At 49.4% G+C, this 25328-nt stretch overlaps 10 protein-coding genes across 10 annotated transcripts; 7 read left to right on the plus strand and 3 right to left on the minus strand.

The window, feature by feature from the left end:
* Positions 1–733: 733 nt before the first annotated feature.
* On the plus strand, positions 734–952 carry VFPPC_15997 (hypothetical protein; the record flags this gene model as incomplete). Its single annotated transcript, XM_018293750.1, has 1 exon — positions 734–952. The coding sequence occupies one exon, from the start codon at positions 734–736 to the stop codon at positions 950–952; it is 219 nt and encodes a 72-aa protein (XP_018143311.1).
* Positions 953–1340: 388 nt separating this feature from the next.
* Positions 1341–2693, plus strand: VFPPC_07804 (glycoside hydrolase family 64; the record flags this gene model as incomplete). Its single annotated transcript, XM_018286609.1, has 1 exon — positions 1341–2693. One exon carries the CDS (start codon positions 1341–1343, stop codon positions 2691–2693), a length of 1353 nt encoding a protein of 450 aa, XP_018143312.1.
* Positions 2694–5592: 2899 nt separating this feature from the next.
* VFPPC_07806 (BAR domain-containing protein) lies at positions 5593–6968 on the plus strand (the record flags this gene model as incomplete). Its single annotated transcript, XM_018286610.1, has 3 exons — positions 5593–5719; positions 5786–6072; positions 6153–6968. 3 exons carry the CDS (start codon positions 5593–5595, stop codon positions 6966–6968), a joined length of 1230 nt encoding a protein of 409 aa, XP_018143313.1.
* A 483-nt stretch (positions 6969–7451) lies between these two features.
* Positions 7452–8570, plus strand: VFPPC_14311 (cyclin-related protein; the record flags this gene model as incomplete). The annotated part of the gene is made up of 2 exons (XM_018292080.1): positions 7452–8276; positions 8334–8570. The coding sequence occupies 2 exons, from the start codon at positions 7452–7454 to the stop codon at positions 8568–8570; spliced, it is 1062 nt and encodes a 353-aa protein (XP_018143314.1).
* A 2059-nt stretch (positions 8571–10629) lies between these two features.
* Positions 10630–12148, plus strand: VFPPC_07807 (glycoside hydrolase family 30; the record flags this gene model as incomplete). Its single annotated transcript, XM_018286611.1, has 2 exons — positions 10630–11452; positions 11523–12148. 2 exons carry the CDS (start codon positions 10630–10632, stop codon positions 12146–12148), a joined length of 1449 nt encoding a protein of 482 aa, XP_018143315.1.
* A 560-nt stretch (positions 12149–12708) lies between these two features.
* On the plus strand, positions 12709–13494 carry VFPPC_07808 (aminoglycoside acetyltransferase; the record flags this gene model as incomplete). Its single annotated transcript, XM_018286612.1, has 1 exon — positions 12709–13494. One exon carries the CDS (start codon positions 12709–12711, stop codon positions 13492–13494), a length of 786 nt encoding a protein of 261 aa, XP_018143316.1.
* A 106-nt stretch (positions 13495–13600) lies between these two features.
* VFPPC_15998 (chloride channel protein) lies at positions 13601–15901 on the minus strand (the record flags this gene model as incomplete). The annotated part of the gene is made up of 1 exon (XM_018293751.1): positions 13601–15901. The coding sequence occupies one exon, from the start codon at positions 15899–15901 to the stop codon at positions 13601–13603; it is 2301 nt and encodes a 766-aa protein (XP_018143317.1).
* Positions 15902–19424: 3523 nt separating this feature from the next.
* On the minus strand, positions 19425–20528 carry VFPPC_07809 (2og-fe oxygenase family protein; the record flags this gene model as incomplete). Its single annotated transcript, XM_018286613.1, has 3 exons — positions 19425–20081; positions 20136–20202; positions 20254–20528. 3 exons carry the CDS (start codon positions 20526–20528, stop codon positions 19425–19427), a joined length of 999 nt encoding a protein of 332 aa, XP_018143318.1.
* A 1057-nt stretch (positions 20529–21585) lies between these two features.
* On the minus strand, positions 21586–22647 carry VFPPC_07810 (1-aminocyclopropane-1-carboxylate deaminase; the record flags this gene model as incomplete). Its single annotated transcript, XM_018286614.1, has 1 exon — positions 21586–22647. One exon carries the CDS (start codon positions 22645–22647, stop codon positions 21586–21588), a length of 1062 nt encoding a protein of 353 aa, XP_018143319.1.
* A 718-nt stretch (positions 22648–23365) lies between these two features.
* VFPPC_07811 (2og-fe oxygenase family protein) lies at positions 23366–24471 on the plus strand (the record flags this gene model as incomplete). Its single annotated transcript, XM_018286615.1, has 3 exons — positions 23366–23637; positions 23689–23755; positions 23809–24471. The coding sequence occupies 3 exons, from the start codon at positions 23366–23368 to the stop codon at positions 24469–24471; spliced, it is 1002 nt and encodes a 333-aa protein (XP_018143320.1).
* Positions 24472–25328: the final 857 nt, after the last annotated feature.

Raw genomic sequence — 25328 nt, forward strand, 5'->3', positions numbered from 1 at the left:
CTAGGGTATAGGAATGTAAGTGAGCCGATGTTCACGGTTGAGTGTAGGCTGATCGTGTTCTTGATGTTGGCTGACTCGACTCCAAAATTGAGCGGTGTGCCGTTTGAACTAGAGCGTGATGCATATGAGGCATGGAAATGGACTGAGCCTTTCATCACAAAGTCCGGAGTTACCAATCAAAAGAAGTTGAGAACTACTCTATGAGTTGGTAATTGCTCTCTTGGAGTGAGCTCACATGTTAGAGAGTACCACCCACTGGTAATACTAGGCATGTCGACTACCCTACTCCAGGAGCAAAAGGATGCTACGCCATGGGAAACAGCCCTGGATTGCCTCTGTGATCCTTTGATTCCAGGAACCAACCATTGGTTACATGCTAGGATATTTGGACACCATGTCTCTAGAGGATGAATATATGTTACTATGCCGGTGAATTCGTCATGATCTCTTGTACGAATCCATGAGGAGCAGTGATTTGGACTATTCAACCTTATTATTTCACCGAGTTACAAGGAGTATGCCGTTGCTTGTTCATCTCCGGCAGTCATGCGGAGGTGTAGATGCCGCGATTTGCGCAGAACTCTGCAACAGCTCGAGTTGAAGAGCCCTAATTACGTGTCAATGGGTCTATATCACTGGATAATAAGTTAATCTGCCAAGAATATTTGAGTTGTCACAACTTCGGAGACGCCAGTGGAGGAAGGGGACCGTCATTCAGGCCAGGTCGTGGATCATGTGCCATTGCCAAGTTACAAAATGGCCAATGGTGATGGATCTTCAACGCGTTTTGATGGAATGCCACACGGACCTTGACTTCTGGCATACATTAGTTTCTGGAAGATCCATGATGACGTTGGCTGGGACGTACCGGAATAGACGGAGTATGCTACGTGGTAGATGTTCTCCTCACACGGCGAGTACGCTAGACTCTACGGAGCAGCAGGACGAATAGTTAGAAGTGACTCAACGAAGCTGTTGAAGACCGACTCGCATATGCCCAGAGATCTTTGGGTATACCACAAGAAGCTTCCATCCATCCCACTGGGCTTTGACCGAAGGAATCCCGGTGCTAGAGAAATCCGCCTTTTACCGATGATTTGACTTTCCTGTTTCGGTGCTTGGGCCTGCATTTACATCAGCGTGACTATGCTTGACACTGCGGTATGCCGAGAGGCAGGTAGGTATATGGTCACAGGATATCGTTATGGAGTTTGTATATATATCAAGTTGCGTCCCTCAGATTTCGAAGTCGTTTCGAATTGTCAACAATCGCAAGCCAGCAACTTCTGGACAGCTTCTTGTCCAAGCTACTATCAAAGTTTCGCGGCCATTACATTACAATGCGCGTTCTATCACTGATTACCGTCCTCTTGGGGGCAGCTTCAGCTACCCCCTCGCCGCTCCTAGCAAGGGCGGTTGACGAGGGTTTCACCATTGCCAATGCTGGCGGTGCCGAAGATGTCGTCATTGGAAAGGAGAATATGCTCAACGGCACGTATCACAGTGACGAGACAGCAACAGTCAGCGAGGCAGACTTTGGAGTAGCTGCTGCGAAGTTGCCATTCAATCTAGTCAACAACTTTGGCGGCGGCGCAGTCAAGGCATACATCGCAGGCCTAGATGGCAACGGAAAGGTCGTTTTCGTCAAATCCGACGGCAGCCTTTTATACCCCAGTTCACGGGGTTCTGCCGTCCCGGTCGAGATTAACAACAATGACATTGCCATCAACTTGCCTGGCCGTGGTCAAACCTTCAAGATCAGCCTGCCTATTCCCATCCACTCTGGCCGTGTCTACTTTGCTGCTGGCCAGCTGAAGTTTTTCATGGTCAAGATCCCCGGCGGTGATGGACTGGTTCAACCCTCCGTTGCAAACTTGAAGGACCCAAGTGTTGAAACCAACTGGGGTTTCGTTGAGTTCACCTACACCAAGGAAGGAGCTATCTATGCAAACATTAGCTATGTTGATTTCGTTGGCTTCATTCTCAGCATGTCACTGTCCGCCAAGGATGGCACCCCCAAGCAGCTGACCAAGGGCTTGGACAGCAACGCCGTGACAGCCATTTGCAATGGCTTGTCAGCCCAGTCCAAGAAGGATGGCCGCAACTGGAAGGCCATGTGTATTGCGAACAAGTCTGGTGCGCCGATTCGCGTCCTGTCTCCCCAAAACTACAATGTGGTTAAGCCTGCCGACTTCAAGAACTACTGGCAGGGATACGTCGACAAGGTCTGGAGCAAGTACAGCAGCAGCCCTCTTGTCATTGATACTCAGATGTCCGCCAAGAAAGTCAATTGCCGAGTCAAGGGCGCTCAAATGTCCTGTGACGGCGATAACAAGCCCTATAACAAGCCCACTGCCGGAGATATCTGGGGCTGCGACAGCGGTACCTTTGGTAAGACGGGCGGAGAAAACCAGGTGCACTTGGCTGTCATTGCTCGTCTATGCGCTGCCTTTCACCGATCTACTTTGCTGGTTAAGGACGGCAATGTCCAGCCAAAACTTAAAGCCTCTGGCTACTACAAGGAGGAGCCAACCAACCACTACAGCCGCCTTGTTCATCTGCACGAGGTCGATGGTAAGGGATACGCCTTCCCGTACGATGATGTCAATCCTGATGGGGAGAATGCCTCTGGCGTCGTCTCGTCCGGTCGCCCAGATACCTTGACCGTCTACTTTGGTGCTCCTCCCAAATAAGTAACGGTCGGGATATCTCTGGAAGTTTGGTTGTGTATAGTCACCACAGATTGCTCATCTTTTATGCGGTTAGGGCAATGTCGAGCCCAAGGATCAAAGGGAATATGTACTGGAATTGGTATGCGAATTTTGAATAGACCTGTCCATAGCACCTGTAGCTTTTGTTAAAAAGACCTCACATCTCGTTTACTTTGGTTGGTGTCGTTCACTGTATGTTTCGTGTTTCGCCTTGTCCAAGGGTCTGAGCCGCAGGGAAAGTCTATGCCTATGGTGAGTGTAAACAGTTTCTTTCAATGTGCCGGTGCCGAATCGAGCAAGGGTTCGCGTGATGTGTCGGACGGAGTGTGTTGTTTCCGGTATCTGGTTTCACTTGGTGACACCTTGAGTGTAGTGGATGTGAAGCTGGCAGAAACAAAAGATGGAATGAACACGGCTTAGCATCACCAAATGTGTTGAGATTGCCATTCCACAGATTGAATCGCCACCAATGGGGGTGGTCTTTGATAAAGCTACAAAGAGCCGTGCATTGTGTCACTGAGTAGCGCTGTTGAAAAGCATTGAGGACAGGTCAGGTTCGATTTCATCGACGTCAAAATTGACAGTGCAGCAACCTCACCACACCGGCAGGTCAAGTCGTTGTCTGTATGCCATCCAGCGACTCAAAGGCTCAAAATGGAGAGAATTGGAGGAAGGATCTCTCCGAAACGCTAGCCTGTTTGCGGTCAGAATTCAATAAATACAGGTCCACTGCTTGTTGCAGCCTCTGCACCAGATTTTGGACCAGATTGTCCAGATGTCGTCAATGTGCGTCCGATGCTGCGACATTCTGCTCTGTATCTGGCGTGTGATGAATACGAGGAGTGCCTTGTCCGGCTTGGACTTTAATCTGCCACAGCCAGGTAATTGGATCGGCAGTTCCCAAAAGGCAAATATGCACTTTAAAGGAGTCGTAACCCTCCTGTTGGTGGCGATGAATGATCTACAACTGTGCATCTCGAGAGTCCCAGGCATGGAGAATGGAGTGCAGAGTCCAGACCCACAATCCAAGACCCATTCAAAGCCATTGCCCTTCCAATCTATCAAATCCAAGGGGTCGTGAGGAGTTGGCAAGACAATTGTGTTTTCCCTTTTCTTTTCTCAGATCAATTCGTAAAATTGGTATGCCCATGTTGTGGAACATCAAAAGGAAAGAAGAGAAGCCAAGGCAGCGGGCGAGCCCAAGTCCCAGCTTCAATGTTCTCCCCGGTCGTAGATCTGGGCGCCAAGTCAATCAATATTGCACGTATCGCCAGGAGTCTCGGCACGGGACAACCAAATGCTGCTTTCTGTCACAAAGCAACAGGCTAGCAGCTCGTCTCATGCCTTCCGTGTGTTCTCCGTAGAGCCATGTCTTGCCGCGAAACTGCATTGCGTACTCCATACTGTGTCGACCTCATTGTGGGATAATTATGGATCGGTGGCTGTGAGAGGCTCGTATAACGCTCAATATCCAGGGCGCCAGCACTTGACACAGCACGCCATGAACTCCGAACCAAACCGTTGGCGGGAGCGAATGATTCTGGACCTTGTTAGCCAGTGGTTACGGGTCAATTGCCCTGATGCCAAACATGGACTTGAGCGAAACGCTTCCAGAGCACGCACGCGCGGCCACACGAGACCCTCCCAACCAGACATGGACCAGACTCATGCAGCCAAATGAACTTTAGTTGAGTGGCTCCCGTTGACTCGACGGTCCAGATGTCGAATGCACCCACCCGCCGTTATGGGCCATTGACATCTTTCGATGTTGGCGCCAGTCCATCGTGGGACTTTGATGGGGTGACGGGGACGGAGGGCCGTTTTGCGTGGGCAGACTTGAGGGGTCCAGTCGATTGAAGATTGGTGAGCATTGAATTTGACTTGACAGTTGAGCGGAAAACCTGTGGCTAGCAGCCAACGGTCGCTAAAAATGGCAGCTCCCAAGCAACCAGTTGACATCCACTGGCTGTTCCACTGGTATGTGGCGGTTACAGGGGGGTGGGGCCCCTGTCACTTAACTGGAGCCCTGTTGCCCTAGTCAATGCTTGGTTCAACATTGCTGTTGCACTTGGACGAATTCGAGCTCGATGTGAAGACAAGGACTGGATGTTGTGGATGTTCTGGATGTCCCACATCAAAAGTTGTGTTGGTTGCGTTCAATGTTGTGCCCCTGGGCCTGTGCTTTGGTAGTGTCAAGTCAAGGTGTGTGTCGGTGCCTGTGCCTGGATCAAACGTTGAGCTCCAGTCAATCCAGGCAATCTGTTTCGGTCTTTCCCCAGCCTGCACAAAGCTTCCCGATGTCCATGTTCACGCTTCCAGTCTTCAGAGTTCGGTTACTCTTCAATATTCCACACTGTGGTTTCTTCTCCACCTCGTTTCACACGAAGGTCGTCAAAGGCATTGAAAATGGCTGGTTGAATGAATGCTCACTGCCGCCCTTTCATTGTACCATGTCCTTGTCCCTGTTCATGTACTGTGCGGCCCGATTGTACCAGACAGAGAGTGTCTTCATATCTGTCGATGCTTCCATCCAACCATTCCAGGTACATGTACCCTGATTGCTCCAGTCCAGTCTGGTCCTCTTTCGCCTTCCCTTCTTGCTTCTTTATCCCCGTCCCTTGCCGCCACCTGCCAATACCCCAACCACTTCCACCAACTCAAGTCGCTCGTTTCGCCACCAGACATTTATCAAGCTGCCAACCTCCACTGCCCGACATCTTACATCTTCAGACAATCGTTTTTAGTTCCATTCTCTTCCCCTACAGCGATTCGGTGTAGATAAATTAGGGATTTCTTCCCTTCATAGTGGTTCATTGCTCTGGGAAAACACACTCACCTGAATCTCGATATCTAAATCACGGTACACAGTCACACAGCAATCATGTCGTTCGCCAAGAAGTTGGACCGCGCCGTCCAATGGGCTGGTGAAAAGATGGGCTCAGAAGCCAAAACTACACATTCAGACGAGTTCCAGAGGTTAGAAGCCGAGATGACGCTTCGCCAGGATGGTTTGTTGTGCCCCAATGCATCCCCAAACTCGCTTGCTCATGCCTCTAACACAATTGGGATTATAGGAATGGAAAGCCTACACAAAGCGACTACCGCTTACTCCAAATGGATCTCTCGTCGATGTGATGCATCTGAAGACAAGAGCAGATCGACGCCAACCACCGTCCTCGGTCGTGCCATGGTAGCCCATGGTAACGATTTTGAGCCAGAGTCAGAATTTGGCAACTCTCTTGCAGCTGTTGGCCGAGCCAACGAGCGCATTTCCAATCTTCACAGCAACTACGCAGAGGATGTCAATGCCAATTGGCTCCACCATCTGGACCGCAATGTCGCCATGATGAAAGAGTATCAAGTACGCTTCACCCCCTTCAGCTGCGACCGACAACATGGTCGTGTATACAATCCTCTTTTACTAACTGTCCGAATTTCTAGGCCGCTCGCAAGAGGCTTGAAGGCCGGCGTCTCGCCTACGATACTAGTGTTGCCAAAATGCACAAGGCTAAGCGTGATGACTTCCGTATTGAGGAAGAAATGCGTGTCAGCAGAACAAAATTTGACGATGCTAGTGAGGACGTCATGCGTCGTATGCAGGACATTCAAGACGCCGAGGCGGAGTCGATTAATGCACTTAACTCATTCCTTGAGGCCCAGCTCAATTACCACGAAAGAGCTGCCGAGGAACTTCGACGTGTTCGTCAGTCAATTGTTGAGGGTGGTCGATCAGATTCTCCAGTCATGGAAGACGCTCGCATGTCCCGCGTTCGTTCCAATACCTCTCGGTCTTGGCACAATACGAGGCAAGTTTCTTCAGAGCAACTGAGCCCGACAGAAAGACTCCCGATCCGACGCTTGGCAAGCTCCCAAGCCGCACCTCCCCCTCCTCTGCCAGCACCGTCTCAAGATCCACGGCAATCATTCGTCCGAGCAGCTACATTTGGAGCACGAACTCCGTTAGCATCGGCAGGCGCTAGAGTACCATCCCTGGCCCGTACGGCCACTGAGACGAGTTCCCACACCAACCACTCAGAAGACGTATTCCGAGACGATGAATCAACTGGCAGTGGCGATGGAAGTGTTGGATGGGGCAATCGTAGTGCGAGTTCCGCTACCAGCTACGACAGTCTTTCTCGGATCACTAGCGGGCATGAAACCAAAAAGGCTCCTCCTCCTCCTCCACCCGTGAATAGAGCAAAGAAGCCCCCTCCACCACCGGTACCAGCTAGACGGGCTCATTTGGGGCAGCACTGAGAGGCGACCTGCTGGTCGGGCGCAGCAGCGTTCTAGATATCGCTTTAACAGCTTGATGCTGGTAATGAGTTGGCGCGCGAGGAAACAAGGAATAAAATATGGAGTCTATGTATACCATTTTGTTGCAGGTGCCCACAGTGGCCTTATGAGAAACGACCAAGTTGATAGTTTATTGACACATTTACAACATGTTTGCGTCAACTTTTGAAAGAATGAGAGCTCTTAAACTAGATATCATCGTAATAAAGCACGCCCAGCATCAAATATGGGTTGGAGTGGTTAAACTTTTGACGAAAAGGACATGACGCGAATCTAGCGCCTAATCACGTGAGGCTTGAACCAAGAAGCTTGAAGCTCTTCGCTCGAAGCTCCGACCGGAACACCTCACAACCGCCCAGCTTTACGAACGGCATCTGCTGACCAGGCCATTCTAAGGAAGTACAAGCTCTCTTTTTAATCTAACCCGGTCTCCCATATGTAACCATGGCCACCGAAGATGAGCGATACCGGCAGTCAAGCCAATTTAAGCTGTGGTCCTTCTCACCAGCTAGCTTGCAGGAATTGCGCGAGAAGACAAATTCCTTGGCGAAACAGCAAATCACACCTCGGATAGACCCCGTCCCCGACTTTCTAACGCCAGAAGAGGAATCTCAACTTGTCAAATTCTTCACCATTGAGCTCATCCGAGCCGCCCAGTTCTGTGAACTGCCTACCGAAATTCGATCAACAGCGGCGATCTTTCTACGACGATTTTACATCACTAACTCTGTTATGACGTACCCCCCGACCGAGCTACTTAAAACATCTTTATTCTTTGGGTGTAAAGCAGAAGGCTTTTACATCAGGCTTGCTAAGCTGGCTGAGAAATTTCCAAACACGACGAGCGACCAGATTCTTGCTGGCGAATATTTACTATGTCAGGGCATCAGATTTGCGTTTGATGTACGGCATCCGTTTAGACCTCTGGAAGGGGCTATCTTACAGCTGAGAATGAGGCTTCCGGATGAAGAAACGAGGATAACCAATGCCCATCACAAGGCCCGGGAGATCCTCAAGTTTAGCGCGTTAGTCACGGATGTGTATTTCCACTTCACGCCCAGTCAAATCATGCTTGCTTCGCTATTGATGGTAGACTCGGGACTTGTGGATATTCTGCTGCCCAAGCCAGCGGAGGATGGTAAATTGGATGGAGACAAAGCTACTGGTATACATACGGATATCTATGAAAAGATCATGACCACTGTCGAGAGCTGCCGTGCCATGCTGGAAGACGAGCCGCCGGAAAGAATGACGGAATACTGGGGGACCGTAAGTTGAAGCCAGGGATAATACAAGTGATTGTGCTGATGACTAATGGATGAACAGCCGGAGATTGTCAAGTCCATGAAGCCACTGAGGAAGAAGCTTCAACGATGCCGAGATCCAGACCGAGCTGACCTGGTTGCTTTGCAACGGGCACGACGCGAACAAGCTGTTGCGAAACCTAAAAAGCCGACTGGTACAAACGACGGAGCAGTTTTTGGTGATGCCGAGTCCAGAGACCCCAAACGGCGGAAAGTTACTGGCACAGACGACATGTTTGGTCCGGCGCTGGGACAATGATGGCGGTGATGCAATGATCACTGATCATTAGCTGCCATATTGTTGCTGGTAGCACAATCGAGAAAAAAAGAAGATATATTCGCCACGGCTCAACATTCCAGCAGGACGTCCTCGTCTGACAAAGAGACCGTGCACATCTGGGACAGGATATTGCCCTGCGCTGTGCTACGACCTACTATGGTTCGCTTGAGCCAGAAGACTGGTGCCCGAGGCAAACTCTATCAAATCATATCATAGCATTGCTGCTCAACTCTACAACTTTGTTTCCGGCTTCTGGAGTCGAATCTTGTATAGAGTAGCCAGCGAGGGCAAAGATCTAATTCCGAACGAGATATGCCTTTGCATATTTGAGAAAAGGGATTAAAACCAGCGTCTATACGAACTGTGATTATAACACGACGGGGTGGCCAAGAGGACATTTCGGTATTAACGAGGCTGAGGAGGCCGAGAAGAGCGGCGACCCCAGACAATGCTACGGAGGCTAGGACAACAAGATTATACGAGCAAAAGTATAGAACCACATTTAAGCAAATCAGATGGAGAATTTTCTGGTGGTTGCGCATCAGAATTGATGGACGTTTGTCACACAAACAACGTGCGACGCATCCCTATTTGATCGCAGAGGCATGCATCATCGCTCATGCAAGCGTTTAACGGGCTTGGCCGTTTACTTCAACCCTAAAATAGACTACTTTACCACTCGACCCTTCTCCGTGCGACTGGATGTTTGTTTTTCCATGAACAGGACATTTGTATCCAGCGAAGACACAGGTGCCGGAGACCGAGATGCTGCCGGGCCAGCTCGGCATTACAAATGCAGACCGTAGTCGTGACTTGGCTTAGCATACTCAAACTTCACAACTCTGCATCCTTGCTGTCGCACGTGTCGAGGAATGCTGCCCCGATGGACCACCTTTGCTTACTGCGCCCGGTTGCTGACGGCCAGTGACGCCCGACATTTACGAGTTCAAACGTTCGTAGGATCACCGGCTTTGTTTTTTGCCATGGATGACATTGGGCTGCCGAGAGGCGGAAACCTCAGAAGCGCCTATGAAGGCTCTTGACACAAGTTTACACCGACTCAGTACGAGACTTATACCCTATTGGGTATGCAGCTGCTTGTAGCACATGGCAAAGAAGGCATGCAGCTAGCGGCATATTCGACAAGATCTGCTGGAGAATTCTTTTAGGGGCGTTGAGTCTTTTTTGGTCTGGCAATTACACATCTCGAAACTTGTTTCCATTCCCAGCTGTTTAGTGTCTCGGAACACAACATGCCCAAGGGTTGATGGTCTCAATTATACAAACGAAATGGACATGCATCTCATTACGAAGTGTGCAAAACTTTAAGGAGGAATTTGCCCGCGGATTCTGCTTTATTCGCATTCATGGAGTCTTCTCGCTAAACGACTGCATACTTCTCTCCGAGCTTTAAAGCGTCGTATTATTGCGAGGACGATGCAAATCCGGCTCAGGCCTGATCACTTGCATCAAGGATTGCGGCTAATATAAACCAGGACAAGCTCTAGACCACAACGGACTTGATTCTCCACGAACGGATCGAATTCCCCTGCGCCATCCAGGTTCCCCACGCCCAGATGCCGACTTGGTGTCTCTGCAAACCCCACAACGCCTCTCCCATTCTGTGAGCCTTCATGGCTGCCACGGCGGGGAGTCCCGCCCAAGGTCGGGCGTTGTAACCATTTTCACGGATCGTGTTTATGGATACCGTCACGATTCGTCCTTATCCCACTGGAAGGGCCCACGGAAGGCCCGAATGTCGTGCTAGCTGTGTTACATTGAAGATTGTTGACATATCATGACTCTCGTCAGCTCTTTAGCCTAGGAAACTCCATGGGCAAAGTGCATGATGAAGATGTCCAAAACTGGGAAGCTAGGTTTGTGCAAACATTGGGAACTACTCTGGCCGGGCGGCGTTCTGATTTTCTATATATTGGTGTAATTTACCTCCAACATCTGGGAAGTGTTACAACTCGGAAATACTGTACGACTTGGCCATTAGATAACATAAATCGTCAGACAAGATAAGATCGTCACAATGCGTGCGGCTCTACTATCCACCATCCTGGCTTCCACCGGCGCTTCGGCAGCGACACTTGACCGCCGTGCCGGTGCTTCATCATGGACCTCTACGGCCAACGGCCAGTATAAGCTGAGCCAATTTGATGCTCCTGTTTTGGGTGGGAGCAACCCGGGTATTCAGGATTGGGATTTTAAGATCTTCGAGAAGTCCAAGCAGAAGCAGACTGTCAAGGGCTTCGGTGCTTGTGTCACAGATAGCACCGTCACAGCCTTCAACAGAGTTCCTTCAAGTGCTCGCGCTCAGCTCTTCAGAGATCTCATGACTTCTGATGGCATCAACCTCAATCTTATGCGCCACACTATTGCCAGCTCTGACCTTTCTGGTGATCCCGCCTACTCCTATGACGATAACAACAACCAGGACGACCCAAACCTCAATGGCTTTAACCTTGGAGACCGTGGTAATGCCATGGCGTCGATGTTGGCCGAAATGCGTCGACTACAGGGAGGCATGACCCTCCTTGGATCTCCCTGGTCAGCCCCTGGCTGGATGAAGCTGAACAAGAAGATCATGGGCACTACCGACAAGAACAACCTCGACCCAGCTCACAGACAACACTATGCCAATTACTTTGTCAAGTACCTCCAGGCTTACGAGAAGGCTGGAGCGCACGTTGACGCAGTTACTCTGCAGAACGAGCCCTTCAACAGCAGAGCCCAGATGCCAACCATGTATGTCTTCCCGGATGAGTCTGGCCAAATCATCCGTGACAACTTGGGACCAGCCATCCGAAACGCCGGCTTGAACACCAAGATCTGGGCTTGGGACCACAACACGGGTAAGTGGTGCTTCTCGCCACCACACCCTAACTCTTTAATGTTCTAGAGTACTAACTGCCTATTCACCAGATGTTTACAGCTATCCCCAAACCGTGTTCCACACTGCACCGCAGTTTGTCAACACTGCGGCCTGGCACTGCTACGCCGGCAACGACCCCAACGGCTGGACACCACTGACCAAATTCCACAACGAGTTCCCCAACTCAGAGCAGTACATGACCGAGTGCTGGACCGCCACCGGCACAACCGACTGGAAGCACAGCTCAAACTTTGCCCTCATGCCACTCCAGAACTGGGCAAACGGCATCATCGCCTGGGCCCTGGGCACTTACACTGGCGGCGGCCCATCCATCTCCGGCAGCGACGCCTGCCACCAGTGCACTGGTCTCGTCACCGTCGACCCAAACTCAGGCAGCTACACCAAGACCATTGACTACTACATGATGGGCCAGTTCTCCAAGTTCATGACCAAAGGCGGAAAGGTCGTCGACACCTCGGGAAGCTACCTGTTCAACGACAACGAAGGTCTCGAGATGGTTGCGTCCGTCAACCCCGATGGCACTCGTACCGTCGTCATCCAGAACCGCTACAACCACGACATCTTCGTCAAGGTCAAGGCTGAGGCCGAGGGTCAACCCTGGGGAGCCAAGGTTCCCGGAACGTCTGTCACAACCTGGGTCCTACCTAGAGCCTAACTTTGGGCGGGAAGAAAAGTTGCAACCCACCAATCACGTATAAGAGTGGAAATTGTATATACGGTATATACCTTGAAATTTGTACATAGGTGCCATTATTCAATGACTAAAATGAATTGAAATTACTTATTTCGGCTAAAAGTCTTTGTTACGTTACAGTCCCCTGTAGGTTAATGCGTAGTCTCGCCGAGTACGGCCGCCGTTGAAAGTCCGGATCGTCGGTGGTTTTGCCGGATTAGGCCGCGTGAGTTGCCTGTTAAAGGCGATTTATTCGCGGAAATAATAACTTGATTGAAGTATAGAGTAGCCGACTAATTCTACTATATAATGTTGACGACTTATGTTGTTATTGAGACGTAAGTCTGGTTTGGAAACCAAATCTAAGCAATGAGTCAGACGGCGAGAACTAGAAAATCGCAGTAAGATGCGGAAGTCGTAAAATTAAGAATTAAAAATTAAACTGACATTAACTTCTCACTCTTTTCATGCTTCAACAAGCCTCACTCCCATCCATTCACTCACCCCCCATTCCGGCAAATATCCCAAACAATTTATCCAAAATGGCCTCTCCTCACGGCCCGCTCTGCACCCTCCCATTTCTCACCACTCACCTCCGCAAGCTAATCCACCCCAACGACACTGTCCTTCTGCACAGCTCCCTCCGGAGCATAGGTTGGATCCCGGGCCAAGCGGAGACCGTCGTCGCCGCAATCCTCGACATTCTCACACCGCAGGGAACGCTCGTTGTTCCCACCCACACGGGCGACAACTCCGACCCAGCGAAATGGGAGAACCCGCCCGTCCCGGAGTCCTGGTGGCAGGATATCAGGGACACAATGCCGGCGTATAATCCTCGGACTAGTAAGACTCGTGCAATGGGCGCTGTGGCAGAGATGGTGAGGACGTGGCCTGGTGCGGTGCGGAGTGATCATCCCCAGACGTCGTTTGCTGCGGTTGGCGCTAGGGCGGAGTATATTACTTCTGGACATGCTTATGATTGCATGATGGGGGAGAAGAGTCCGTTGGCGAGATTGGAAGAGTGTGGTGCTAAGGTGCTGCTTTTGGGGGTTGGGTTTGATGTTTGTACTTGCTTTCATTTAGCTGAGTATAGGGTGAGTTCAAAGATGGGAGATAATTCGTTTGCGGCAATAGTTGATGGTGAGAGGGCTTGGGTGACGGTGAAGGATGTAATTGTTGAAGGAGATGACTTTGGAGACATGGGGAGGGAGATGGAACTGGAGATACCAGTGACCGAGGGCAAAGTTGGTGCGGCAGATTGCAAAGTATTTTCTTTGCCAGACGCTGTCAAGTTTGCCGAGAAGTGGATTGCTATACACAGGAATTGATCGAATAACGGACTATTGTGGATGATTTATCATAGTAAGTGCAAAACTTATCATCTAATCTGTGTAGTTGTTGCTTGTAGTCTGATGCCGTCGCATTCTATTCATGCTATTCCAACCCGCCTAGGAAACTCAAAAGTCGTTTCTTTCCAACCACTCCTACAACCCTGGCCGTGTCTTCGTTAACAACAATTAGGTGGCTCAAACCCAATTTGCCAAACATGTCTACCGCATGTTCTAGAGGTGCCTTTGCTGATATGTTCAAAGGGCTGCGATCCAGTAGCCGCCCGAAATTGTCGTCCGCAAAACTGACAGTATCCCTTCCCTGCAGCTCTTGTTGTCCTATAAAATGTGCCAGAGAGGTCATGTTGCCCTCTGGAATATACCCGATGCAGAGTCCCTGCTCATTGACAATTACGAGCCCCAAGTCCAACACTCCTTGAGCTGACAGACTGTCCAATTTGGTTCCAATGTCGGATAATGGGATTCGGGCATTGTGTCCGGCATGTATGGTCATCTGCTCCATGACTCGGGCCGGCGGATTCAGCATTCCCACTATTGGCGATTCTTCCTCGCCGTCTCTGAGAGCTCGGAGTTTAACGACAGCCTGTTCAGAGTCCAGGAATGGGTGGCCCATGATGTGCTGAGACAAGTCGTAAACGCCATCGGCGCTGATAGAATCAGCAACCCACTTTGCAGTGAGAATAGCAATCATGAAGGGTGGGATGAAATTGACTTCCCCTGTGAGTTCAAACATTATGACCGCCAGACTGACAGTCATCCTGCTGACTCCAGCAAGGAATGCAGCGGACCCTACCATAGCGAATATTCCCGGCGAGATATCGGGCACAAGCTGGCCCACCATCCTTCCAAATAAAGCACCAGCATCTAGTGCAGGAATGATGATACCGGATGGCACTTTGCACCCAAAGGTGATAATGGTGAGTATGAGTTTTATGAATGTGCCAGAGATGAGCCATGCATAGTACAAGCCTTTCCCGCCCACCTTAGCCTCTTGTTCACAGATCCAGTCTTCCTTGATGTCGTTGCAGTCAACGAGTAAGCGCTCCATGATGATATCCCCCGTTTCACGAATCAATGGATTGGGATACTGCAGAATCGCCGTGATGAAGACCACTATACAGACTTCTAGAACCGGACTATTCTTGATCCACGACTGCTTTCGAAATGTCTTCGACCACAAGAAATTGGTGCTGCAAAAGACCCCACCAAACACTCCGCCGCAAATACCAAGAAAGATGAAGACCGCGTAGTGAGAAACGGCATAGTCAACGCCATAGTTTGTTTCGAATAACACTAGCTTTCCTGTTCCTGTGGGGTCCAGCGCTTTGAGCGTGGCGGCAGCGACGAGGGAGCATAGGAACGATCTCCAGAGTACGCGGCGTGGGAAATAGGTGCTTATTTCTTCATAACTGAAGAGCACGCCTCCAATGGGAGCACCAAATGCTACCGACAGGCCAGCAGAACATGCCACACTGAGCATTTCTCGCATCTTCCGGTTGTTCTCTGCATACTTGGGAATATGCTTCGCAACAAGGTACCCAACGCATGTTGAGATGTGAACGAAAGGACCTTCCTTGCCCAAGCACATTCCTGTCGCTACTGCAAAGGTCGCGCCAATAGCCTTCACTGCAAGAACTTTGAAGGTGAGGTATTGTGGGATGACAAAGCCGCAGAGTATCGTTTTGATCTCAGGTATGCCACTACCTGCAGCCAGGTATAGTATCTTGCCCTGAGGTTGCTCGGCCACTTGTTCCTCATCGCTATCGGCTTTGCCTTTGCGGTTGGAAACGTCTAGGTCTACAACCGGGGGTAGACGCATTTTGGTTGTCGTGGTCACTCCGGCTGCGATAATGCCGAAAAGCAGAGCAGATGCGACGTATGCTACATATGCCGATGGAAAGTTCTTGAACCATGGTTTCCAACGTGTGTAGTCGCCATCAGCAGAGCAGCAAGCTCGGCGATTTAGCCAAATATTTGTAGTGCAGTAACCGTCCTTCCAATCTGCGACAGTCTCAACACTGATGTCGACAACGAATGCAACGCAGGCTGTTAACAGGCCAATAACGAAGGCTGCTACCCATCCTGATGCCGAGTCCCAAGCCTTTGCTATCCGTTTCCACGCAATATTACCTCGTCGAGCGTCTGCATCTCGAAGCCCGTGCCGCTCGTTGTCTTTGACCAAGTCGTGGAGCCAGTCAATACTGGCGTAGTCTTTGTAAGGGGTATCATCGGCATCATAGGTTGATGGCAAGACTATGTTGCCTTTTGCGCTACAGCTAGAGCGGAGTGACTCAACATCGCGGTCACTGTCATGCCTAGGCTCGAGGAGCGGCGTCGTCTCTGAAGCGTGAGCTTCTGTGCCAGCCTCATGATTGATGTTGGCCATAGCGAAAGTCTGCTGGATACAGGCCGAGAGAGTTGTGCACAGACGTCAAATCCCCGGTGCGGACCTCCTGGAAGCTGTTCTAGGGAATTCAGTATAGGGAATTAAATATAGGAAATCAAGAGAAGACATGACTGAGCACGTAGGAGCGGCGTGCAAGAAGCAACAGTAACACGACCAACAAGGCGCCAGCCGGAGATCTGGAGAAGCTCATATCCTGCAGCCAAGCTGGTGCAAGACACCACATCCACCACTCTTCAATAATTCGTATACTGTCAGGCACTTCGTACATCAAACATTTTCAAGTGGTAGGCGCGAGAGGCGTGATGTCCATCAGTTCCCCCGTTGAGCTTGGCTGTATGCACGCACTGTGACCGTTTGACGTCATGGGAGCAATTCGCGGTGGGGTTGGCTGATCGTCTGATGGCTGAGACACGACCTCAGTGCACCATCCAGTTCACAGCCTCGCCTTTGCAACCAGCTGACATATTGTGACAAGAAAGAGGTCAGAGAAGTGGAATGGTTTGACGAATGGCGCAGTGAATTTGGAGAAGTGGATGAGCAGTGTTTGGCTGTTGTCGAACCACGGGGCAACCCGAGCGAGGATTTAATGAACTATGAAGGTTCAAAGTTTGGCAGCCGATCTAGATCTGGGAAGGAGCTAACCAGGGGTGCTTGCAGGGGTCTGGTCTGGTCTGGTCTGATTGACAACATTGCACTGGACCCCCACGACAAACAAAGACCGTCTTTCAAATGCATGTGGTCCATCCCTGCAGCAAAGTCTACTTCTTTCAACCCTGGGTTGGGATCAAGTTCAACTTGCACATCCTAGCAATTTTTAGTGATAGTCACGAAATTACAGCAGGTATATGATCAAATGCATTCCTTGAGAGTCTTCAACTCAAGGGCTACTACATAAAGTTGCAAACACGGCACAACAATTTCCAGTTACACAAAGATGAATCGACGCTGGCAGAAGTTGACTGATCGATCCAACGACCGCCATCGTTTGGCAGCTGGGCTGAATTTGCTTGCACCTAGTTCACGTAGACTTGATAGGTCATAACTTAACCCTTTTTAAAGACCTGAAAAGTCACTGCTAGAGTGATTATGGGGTTCAAATTGGCAATAACCATTTTGAGAACAGTTTACTTTGTTCAGTCATGCAAATGGCTTGCTGGCTGTAATATGGATGTCGTCTGAGCGTTCTACCCTAAGATTAGAGTCTCGGACTAACCCTTGGGCACAACTAAGCAATCGTGTCCTTGAAAAATGATTGCAGAATACAAAACAGGCGACTTGCTCCGTTTCCCCCAAGTTTAATGAGTTAAGAACTCCCATATCTAAAATCGTCTTACAGGCCACTGCAAGCACAGATCTGGATCTAGTGTTTATAGCTTTACGCTTTATTGATGCCACAGAATCTGGTAACTAGGCAGAAATATAAGCTTGATTACAATTACGCTTTAGGGAGTATTCTACCCTGTTAGATGTGCGTTCTACGCCACAAGCCGTTGGCAAAGGGCTGTCAAGGCAAGCTCTAGAACGGATCACATCTCTATAGAATGGTCGACTCTCCCAAAATCTGTTGTAAGATACTCAGATCATTCAGTCCCGTGCGAAGTGAATAGAATAAGTTGGGCTTGGAATGCGCGGGATGTGAAAATATAATAGTAATGCAAGACGGTTCTTGCATATAAGGCATCGATAATGGACGCAGTTTTACCCTGCGAATTCGGGTGGAACGAGCTCCAGTATGGTAAGTGTAGGCTGCGACAAATATCATTCCAACTATAGTCTCTCATTTATACTTATTTTGTTCTTTTTATACTTGACTGCAGGTGTATCCTCCTGCCCCCTTGAAACCCCCCCTCATCCTGCCGAACAGATGCCAATGTTAGTCGCGCCACGAAAGTGAGGATCTCATGAATTGTTACCTTACCTTCCATCTGCTCGAGAGCTTCCTATTAATTTCTCCGCATTTTAATCTATGGGATAGCCCTTGAGCACCCTTTGAGCTACGCATGCCTTGCCGGACGGAACCATTTCATTTTGTCAGATCGACAGCACACATCCTCTTCTTCTCAGTTTAAGCTGCTGTACATACAACCCTTTCTCAAAATGTTTACACAAATAAGGGGCATAGGATAGCTGTCACAACATGAACTAGTTATTTGAGCAAGCGTTTGCTAACTTGTGAAGCCGGTATCGTTGTCGTCACGCATATGGTTTACCACGCTGAATCCTTGGCATCAAATGGTAATACCAGCTGCTCCCTTTCTTCCGAAACCTTCTTCCCCTGCACCTGACCTGCAACTGCGACGCAATTACTCCGAAGAATTACGGAGACTATTATCAGAACCCGGAGTGTGCAAGTCTTTGCAGGAGTGTTTGCTTCGCTTTGCATGGATTCTCGAGTTTCGTGTAACGCCGGGAGGGACCAGGCACAAATTGAATGACGGGATTTTTCGGGTATAGATCGATCTGTTGATGTGATTTGAGATATCACAGATGTAATAACTTATCACCTTTGTGAAAGTGGTCTGAATCAATTCGTACCGTCATGGGCCTGTACGTACATGAAACATCATGTTTTGTGGTGATGGGCGTGTGTCCATGTGTGGCTGCAATGTACTCATTCGGAATAAAGATGCCACGACGGTGATGGACAGAGTTATATGTCAGGACCTTATGAACTGCGATGTGCCGTTTTACTGTGATATCAGCCTTGGCTAGGCGGGCCGTGTCTGAGCATCAAGAAGAATAAACAGCAAATTTTGCTGCACCGGGGTGAGGGCAAACTTCAGCTCCAGGCTTCCGCCACAACTGCGACATTGTCATGTAGAAGAGTTAACTTATCGACAAATCAAATTAAGTTGCCGGGATGACTTTCAACTCGGGCATTATACAACACGACTGGGTATCTAAATAATTATGCCAGAGACAGCTTGCTGAGACAGTATCAGTCAAGAGGCTGCCTGTGGCGATCAATATCACAGTCATGTGGAGTGTGGTTACATGACTAGCGAAACCTCCGAAAATCATTGCGCAAATATTCACCGCTGAAAGCGGCCTGGCACCAAGGATTTTGACCGAAGACGCAATCCCACTGCTGGAATAAGCAAAAATAGTTCGTCCATGCAAACTGTCCATAACTTCATACAACCATGCCGAAGGTACTCAGCTGCAAGCAATTTCGCTTCTACACCGGTCCGCCACTATGACCTTTCAAAGTGGAAAATGTGCTTTCTTTACGACTCTAGTGAGCTCATGGCAGAAAAGACATTGCAAGGTGTGTTATTTGTATTAGACTATTATAAAAACACACAAATAATGCATTCGTGCTTCCAGCAAGTTCAACTGTTCTCTTATTCCAATGGCTATCCATCGGAGTTCACCTCTAATATGACGTTTATGCAAGAATGGATATAGTTAGTTCTATCTTGATTCTTCCACATACATGCTTTCGTATTGGTGTAACGATGAGAAATTAAAGAAATGACCCCCTTGAATAGCCTACACGCCATCAGAATGTGACCTGCAACTCCTGTGCCATGCCTCCCGATAACACAGTTTGCTTGCCCTGAATTTCATGCGGCAGTTCATATGTTTCATACTTTGTCAAGTACCAGTTCTTTGCGTTAGACGCTTCGTCGTTGCTGTCCTTGAACTCAGTCGAGTCAGCGGCTCTCAGGAAGTATGAGATTGAGTAGCGATCTTCCTGTTGGATGCCTCCTAGAGGAAGCACGCGATGCAAGGCCGAGCGAAAGCGTTTGTTCGATAGGAAACGCAGCGTATCCGCAACGTTGACAATTGCGTGACCTGGACATGGCTTAACGTATTCCCAGCCACCAGTTACTGGAGAGACGACTTGGAGACCCCATTGCGGCGCGAAGAGGAGCGTCAGCGTTCCAATGTCTGTGTGCATGTTTTGACCAACTTCGTTCAGATTCTGGATGCCGGGAGGGTAGTGTAGAAAGTAGAGAGTACTCTTGGAGCGGGCATCATCGCGGTGATAGGAGTCTAGACGAGCATTACCTTTAAGATTCAGACCATCTGATAGGCAGTCAAGGAGAAGTTTCAGGATGAAGTGGCATGAGGCGGTGAATTGGTCGAACAGCGGTAGGTGATCCTGTACAACGGATGGAAGAGCCCAGCGACCGAGAAGTTCATATCTCCCAATCTACGATGATCAGACACTACCAAGAAGTTTCCAGATTTTGTGATTTGCAAATACCTTCAAAGCTTCGAAGCCGTCCTTTAGTGTCTCGACTGCTCCAGATTGGTTTCCGGTGGCCTTGAACCTGTTTTAAGTCAATTGTGCCCTCAACCAAGGAATCAAAGGCATAACTTACCCATGAGCCAGGGAGACTGTTGGAGTCTTGAGCTTCACCTCTCTAGGTTGGGCAAACCATTCTTGAGTAATTTGGCCAACTTCATTCAAGTCCTTCCACAATTTCTCAGAGCCCATGCCTTGAAGATCCAGGTAGAAAAAGCCATCTCTCTCACAAGCTTTCAGAAGCGTCTTCAACTCTTCTTCATCTCGGTCGAAGAGGTTATCGAACTTGATGGTGTAGAGGTCAGCCGTGGTGACATGGTCATACGGATTTGACGTTGTCTCGGACGGCATATTGAAAGGGAATGAATGAAAGGTAGGAAAAAGGTAAGACACAAGCACGAGAGGATGATCGTACAAAAGACTGTATCGTATTGCACACGAGCACGGGGTAGAGTTCGTGGGGTTTAAATATTGCAGGCGTTTGAACAGGAAGTATTTTCTCACCTGCCTGGGTATAGAAAGTTTTGATCAAGCGTCCTAGCTTGGGAGGAAAACAAAATCATCTCTCCCAGACCCTGGCACCAGCACAGCCTCGAGTCTTCAAACGGGCAGCGCGTTGAACGACAGACGAAAAATCACACCTTGTCACCTCATCACTGCATACGGAGTACGCCGTACTCTCTATTGACTTACACCGTAGAAATTCGCAAAACTAATTCGCTATTTAAATGAGCTTTGAGACAATGGATGAAATATCGGCATGGATGTAGCGGCTCCTGTTCTTTTGTGTGACGAACAACCTCCTCTGCTAGCATGGGCTCATGTCTCGGATCCGACTCTGGCTCTCATGAAACAAAGACGCAGGGTTTCCGATTCAATCTTCAGCTCTGTCTCCAACCGCCATCGACGTACTTGAGAGAAAAGAGTGCGCCACGGGACGGGCCGACCCCGGTGTCATTCGTCTCGTTTCACATCCGAGAGAGAACATCAAATATCAATTGGTTCTGTGAGGTTCGATTGCAAGAGTGCATAAAAAACAAACCAATCTCTACCACTCTTATCATGCTGCATACAGAGCAGCTTATGTGGGAAAAAATACGCGAGAACTCATACTAGTCCAATAATACAAGCTGTAAGACTTGCCCATCGTTCAGAGGCAGGGCGGTGAAACAAAATAATTGTTGATGTCACACGAGCGGTGCCATCTGACATAATGCTAAGGATAACGTGGGTGTGAGGAGAATATCAATTGGTGAATTAGATCCCAGTTTCAACGTGCTACAGGAAACGAATATAAAACTGCCACATTCATCTTGTGCGATGCCTCTACTCTAGTGAGACATGAGACCTCTCAACACTGATGAACGAGATGCATGTAAGTTACTGCTACTCCGCATGGCTGCACAGATTATTTCATTTCGGGAAATGCGCTCAAGGCTGGTTGTCCACCAGTATGCACAAACATCACATATGCCCTTCCGTCCAGCTCTCCTTGTTCTGCCTTATTCAGAATTGCGCCCATGGTTCTACCTGAGTAGATCGGATCAGTGACGATGCCCTCCTCTCTGCCCAGCAACCTCATTGCTTTGTCTGTGTGGCCATCCCATCCCGTGTGTGTTCCGGTATTATACCTTGTATCAAGTACCACATCATCCGCCTGAATCTCATCAACTCCTACTCCAATGAGTCCTGCCGTCCGTTTTGCAATCTCTAGAATCGTAGCCTCGAGGACACCAGCCGGCTTGTTGTACGTGTCAATGCCAATAATAGAGCGAGTGCGCAGTGGCTCAGACGATGAATCTGCACCATCCTTTCCAGCTCGATCGGCAAGTTTGAAGCCGGCTATCATCCCGCCAAGGGTTCCTCCCGAGGCTACAGGAACAATAATGGTATCGAAGAAGACGCCTAGTGCCCTCTCCTGTTCAACCACCTCGAATGCCCATCGAGCAAACCCCAGTCCGCCGCAAAGATGAGCAGAAGCACCCGATACAATGACGTACGGTTTGCCGCCCCTTTCCGTGATACTAGCTGCAACATCTTCCAGAGAGGTGTTAGGTTCTGCATATGCAGCTCCAAGTATGCCGTTGACCTGCACGTTCCCTGCCCTGTCAAACGCCTCAGACTTAAACGGCGCCTGCATTTGTGGCACCAAGACAGTCTTGAGACCGAGGTGATTCCCTACTGCCGCAACTTGCCGCATATGGTTGCTCTGCATACCGCCTGTAGAGATCAAAGTATCGCAACCTTCAGCCAGCGCTGAGGGAACGACATATTCCAACTTGCGGATTTTGTTGCCGCCAAGGCCGAGGCCAGACGAACAGTCCTCCCGCTTGACCCAAATTTGAGCTTTGCTGGAGGTCGTCGAGTGGACATACCGCGTGAGGTTGGGAAGTGGGTGAAGCGGTGAGGGCTGGTCGAACAAGAGAGGAGTGCGCTCAAAGGAGGCAAAGGGCTCTGGCAGGAAGACCATGATGCTAATTGCGGTGCTATTGCGCTTTAGTGAAAGAAGTAGTGTAGTTGTATTACGTGTTTAAACAAAGCAGGAGTATCACGGAGTAGTTCTCATCGGTCTGTTTCCAAAAACGATAGTCGTTGAGAAACATATGTTCCAGTGCAAGTACAAAGCTGAATATTGAAGCATTGATATGCGTTTATATACATGAACCTGGACAATTGGTAGGAAACAACACCCCCTTTTCTTTTTAAGTGGTTGCACTTTATGGCTGCAATGCGTCAGCATCCATCGGTATTGAAACTCGTAGAGGACGGAGGAGTTGGTTGCATCTCCATATGGCCCAAATTTAGATCAACGCACCTTTTTCGAGCATTTTGTGTCAAGACCAGGTTATCCGGCTAGAGTCAAATGTTTCACCTGTCATATGTATCCTTGTAGATGCATGCGTATGGAAGCCCCATCCAGCCATTATGAGCATGCAATACTCCTAGGCAGTAGCTGAATGACACAATCACACGGAGGGCTAAGTTCTCCGTACCTTGTAAATCTTTCTCATGTCTCATTAATTTCGACGCAAGCCACATTCACTATGGACATGTTTCCAAGGCAGATGGCAAACAAACTACGGAGCACTTTGTATAAAGATGTCTTACAGTCCCATGTCGCAGTCTTTTCCCATGTACCATCGTATCGGCAGTCACTTTGCACGAACTGACGTGCCATACTTCTTACCATGCCATCAGTAATTCCAGACACCAATCCTTCACTGGAGCAGGCCAATCTCCAAGTGTTGAGTTTCTCATCTCTTCTGAATGGAGACAAAGATGAGCAAGCCAGACTGCTTTCAGCATGTGAAGAACTAGGCTTCTTTTACTTGGACTTACGTGATTGGGAGTCGGGAAAGATTCTGCAGGCTCTAGATGCGGCATGGCAAGTAATGAAGCCCTGGTTTGACCAACCACTTGAAGAGAAATTGAAGACAGAGACGATATCTGACGCCCACGGGTAAGTACCGAGATGCTTTCGTTAGGATGCAGTCCGAGCTGACTCTGCAAGCTTCAAACCGCCAGGAGTGCAGTCTGGAGTCAACGAGAACACTCGTGACGGATTCGAAGCCCTGAGAGTAAGGAAAGTTCCCACACACTTTTGTGCATTCTCACAAACTAAAGAAACCAGATAAGCCGTGTTGGTCTTCTCGGCCGCAAGAATCTTCCACCAGTGGTCCTCGAGAACCTTAAGCTGTTTGAGCATTTCCAGCTCTCTGCCCACTATGTGCTGAAGACCTTACTGGGTTGCCTATCAGGCGCAGCTGGAATTGACGGCAGTGATCGTTTTGAAAGTTATCATCCAGATGACCTACCGTCGAAAAGCACACTGTTCTTCCTGCACCATCCTGTGAGCGAAGCCCTCGAAGACAAGTCAGCTCGGGGACACAACGCACACACAGACGTCGGCTCATTCACACTTCTCTTCACCGAGCAGCCAGGCTTGCAAGTCTTGTCACCTAAGACCAATGAGTGGGAATACGTCGTTGCGAAGCCAGGGCACGCAATTATAAACATTGCTGATACCCTTCGCTTCATGTCGAAGCGGCGATTTAGATCGGCAATGCACCGTGTGCTGCCTCCGGGTGGTAAGATGTCCGAAGATAGATATTCCGCAGCCTACTTTCTTCGGGCTGGCGATAGCGTCGTTTTCAAAGGCCTCAATGGAGAAGAAGTGACGGCGGAGCAGTGGTTTCTTAGCAAGTATAGTAGCTTCAACAAAACTATGCAGGAGCAACGGCTGGATTCCGTTGCGACTGGCGGCATGGACAAGGACCTTGGTGTGTCAATTTGACGAAAGGGATGAAGAGATAATGGGTCGAACAAGAGAGGATTGGGCTTGAAAGGAGAATTTTGATTCAGGTCGACTATTTCTCAGAACAGTACTCTATACCGAAAGTTTTCTCCAACGTGAAAATTCTTGTGCTAACACGTCAACTTTGCACGTTTTGCCCCCCACGGCTTGATGGCGAACCCTACTAGATGACCGAATCCGTAAAACCTCCTGGAACTACCCGGGCAGGTTGAAGGAGTCCCGCCCCGTGCTCCTGTACTAGTACATCGCTGGTAATTCATTGAACGAGCCTCCTATATGTCCGCTCGGGCTTCATAGGAGCATCTAGTCACCCGTCACCTCTACAAGCTAGCTTTGGCGTTCATCAAGCGTCACTGCCAAGCCGGGAGAAGAAACCGGCCTGCCTGCCACCCGACGTCAACGATGGTCGATCATATGCCATTTCGCGCCCATTAATTTCCGGGTTCGCTGCCGGTCAGACACTGGCACGTTGAACGAGATAAGATGTGTCAGACCTTTTGTTTGTCATCTCGTTCAGCAGCCCGGTTACGTTGTGCTACAGGACTCTTGGCAGGTCAGGAATAGGTGATTGGTAGGACGTGACCAACCGGAGGGTGATGAGAAGAGATTCCGTCCTGGTACGTGTGGCAATTTGCATAATATTGACAGCTAGATGTTTGTGTAAAGATGTCTCACTTGGTGAACGAAAAACCACTCACGCCACGAGTTGGGAAACACCACTGCTGGTGGAAGAGCGAATGTCGCTTGCGGGACCATCTTGACACTCAGCTGAACGGCAAGACAATGTCTCCGGGTTTTCTTTGCGGGAGATGTCTCCTTTTATATCTCCTGTGACA

The sequence above is a fragment of the Pochonia chlamydosporia genome, chromosome 4 (assembly GCF_001653235.2).
Source record: "Pochonia chlamydosporia 170 chromosome 4, whole genome shotgun sequence".
NCBI classification, from domain to species: Eukaryota; Fungi; Ascomycota; class Sordariomycetes; order Hypocreales; family Clavicipitaceae; genus Pochonia; species Pochonia chlamydosporia.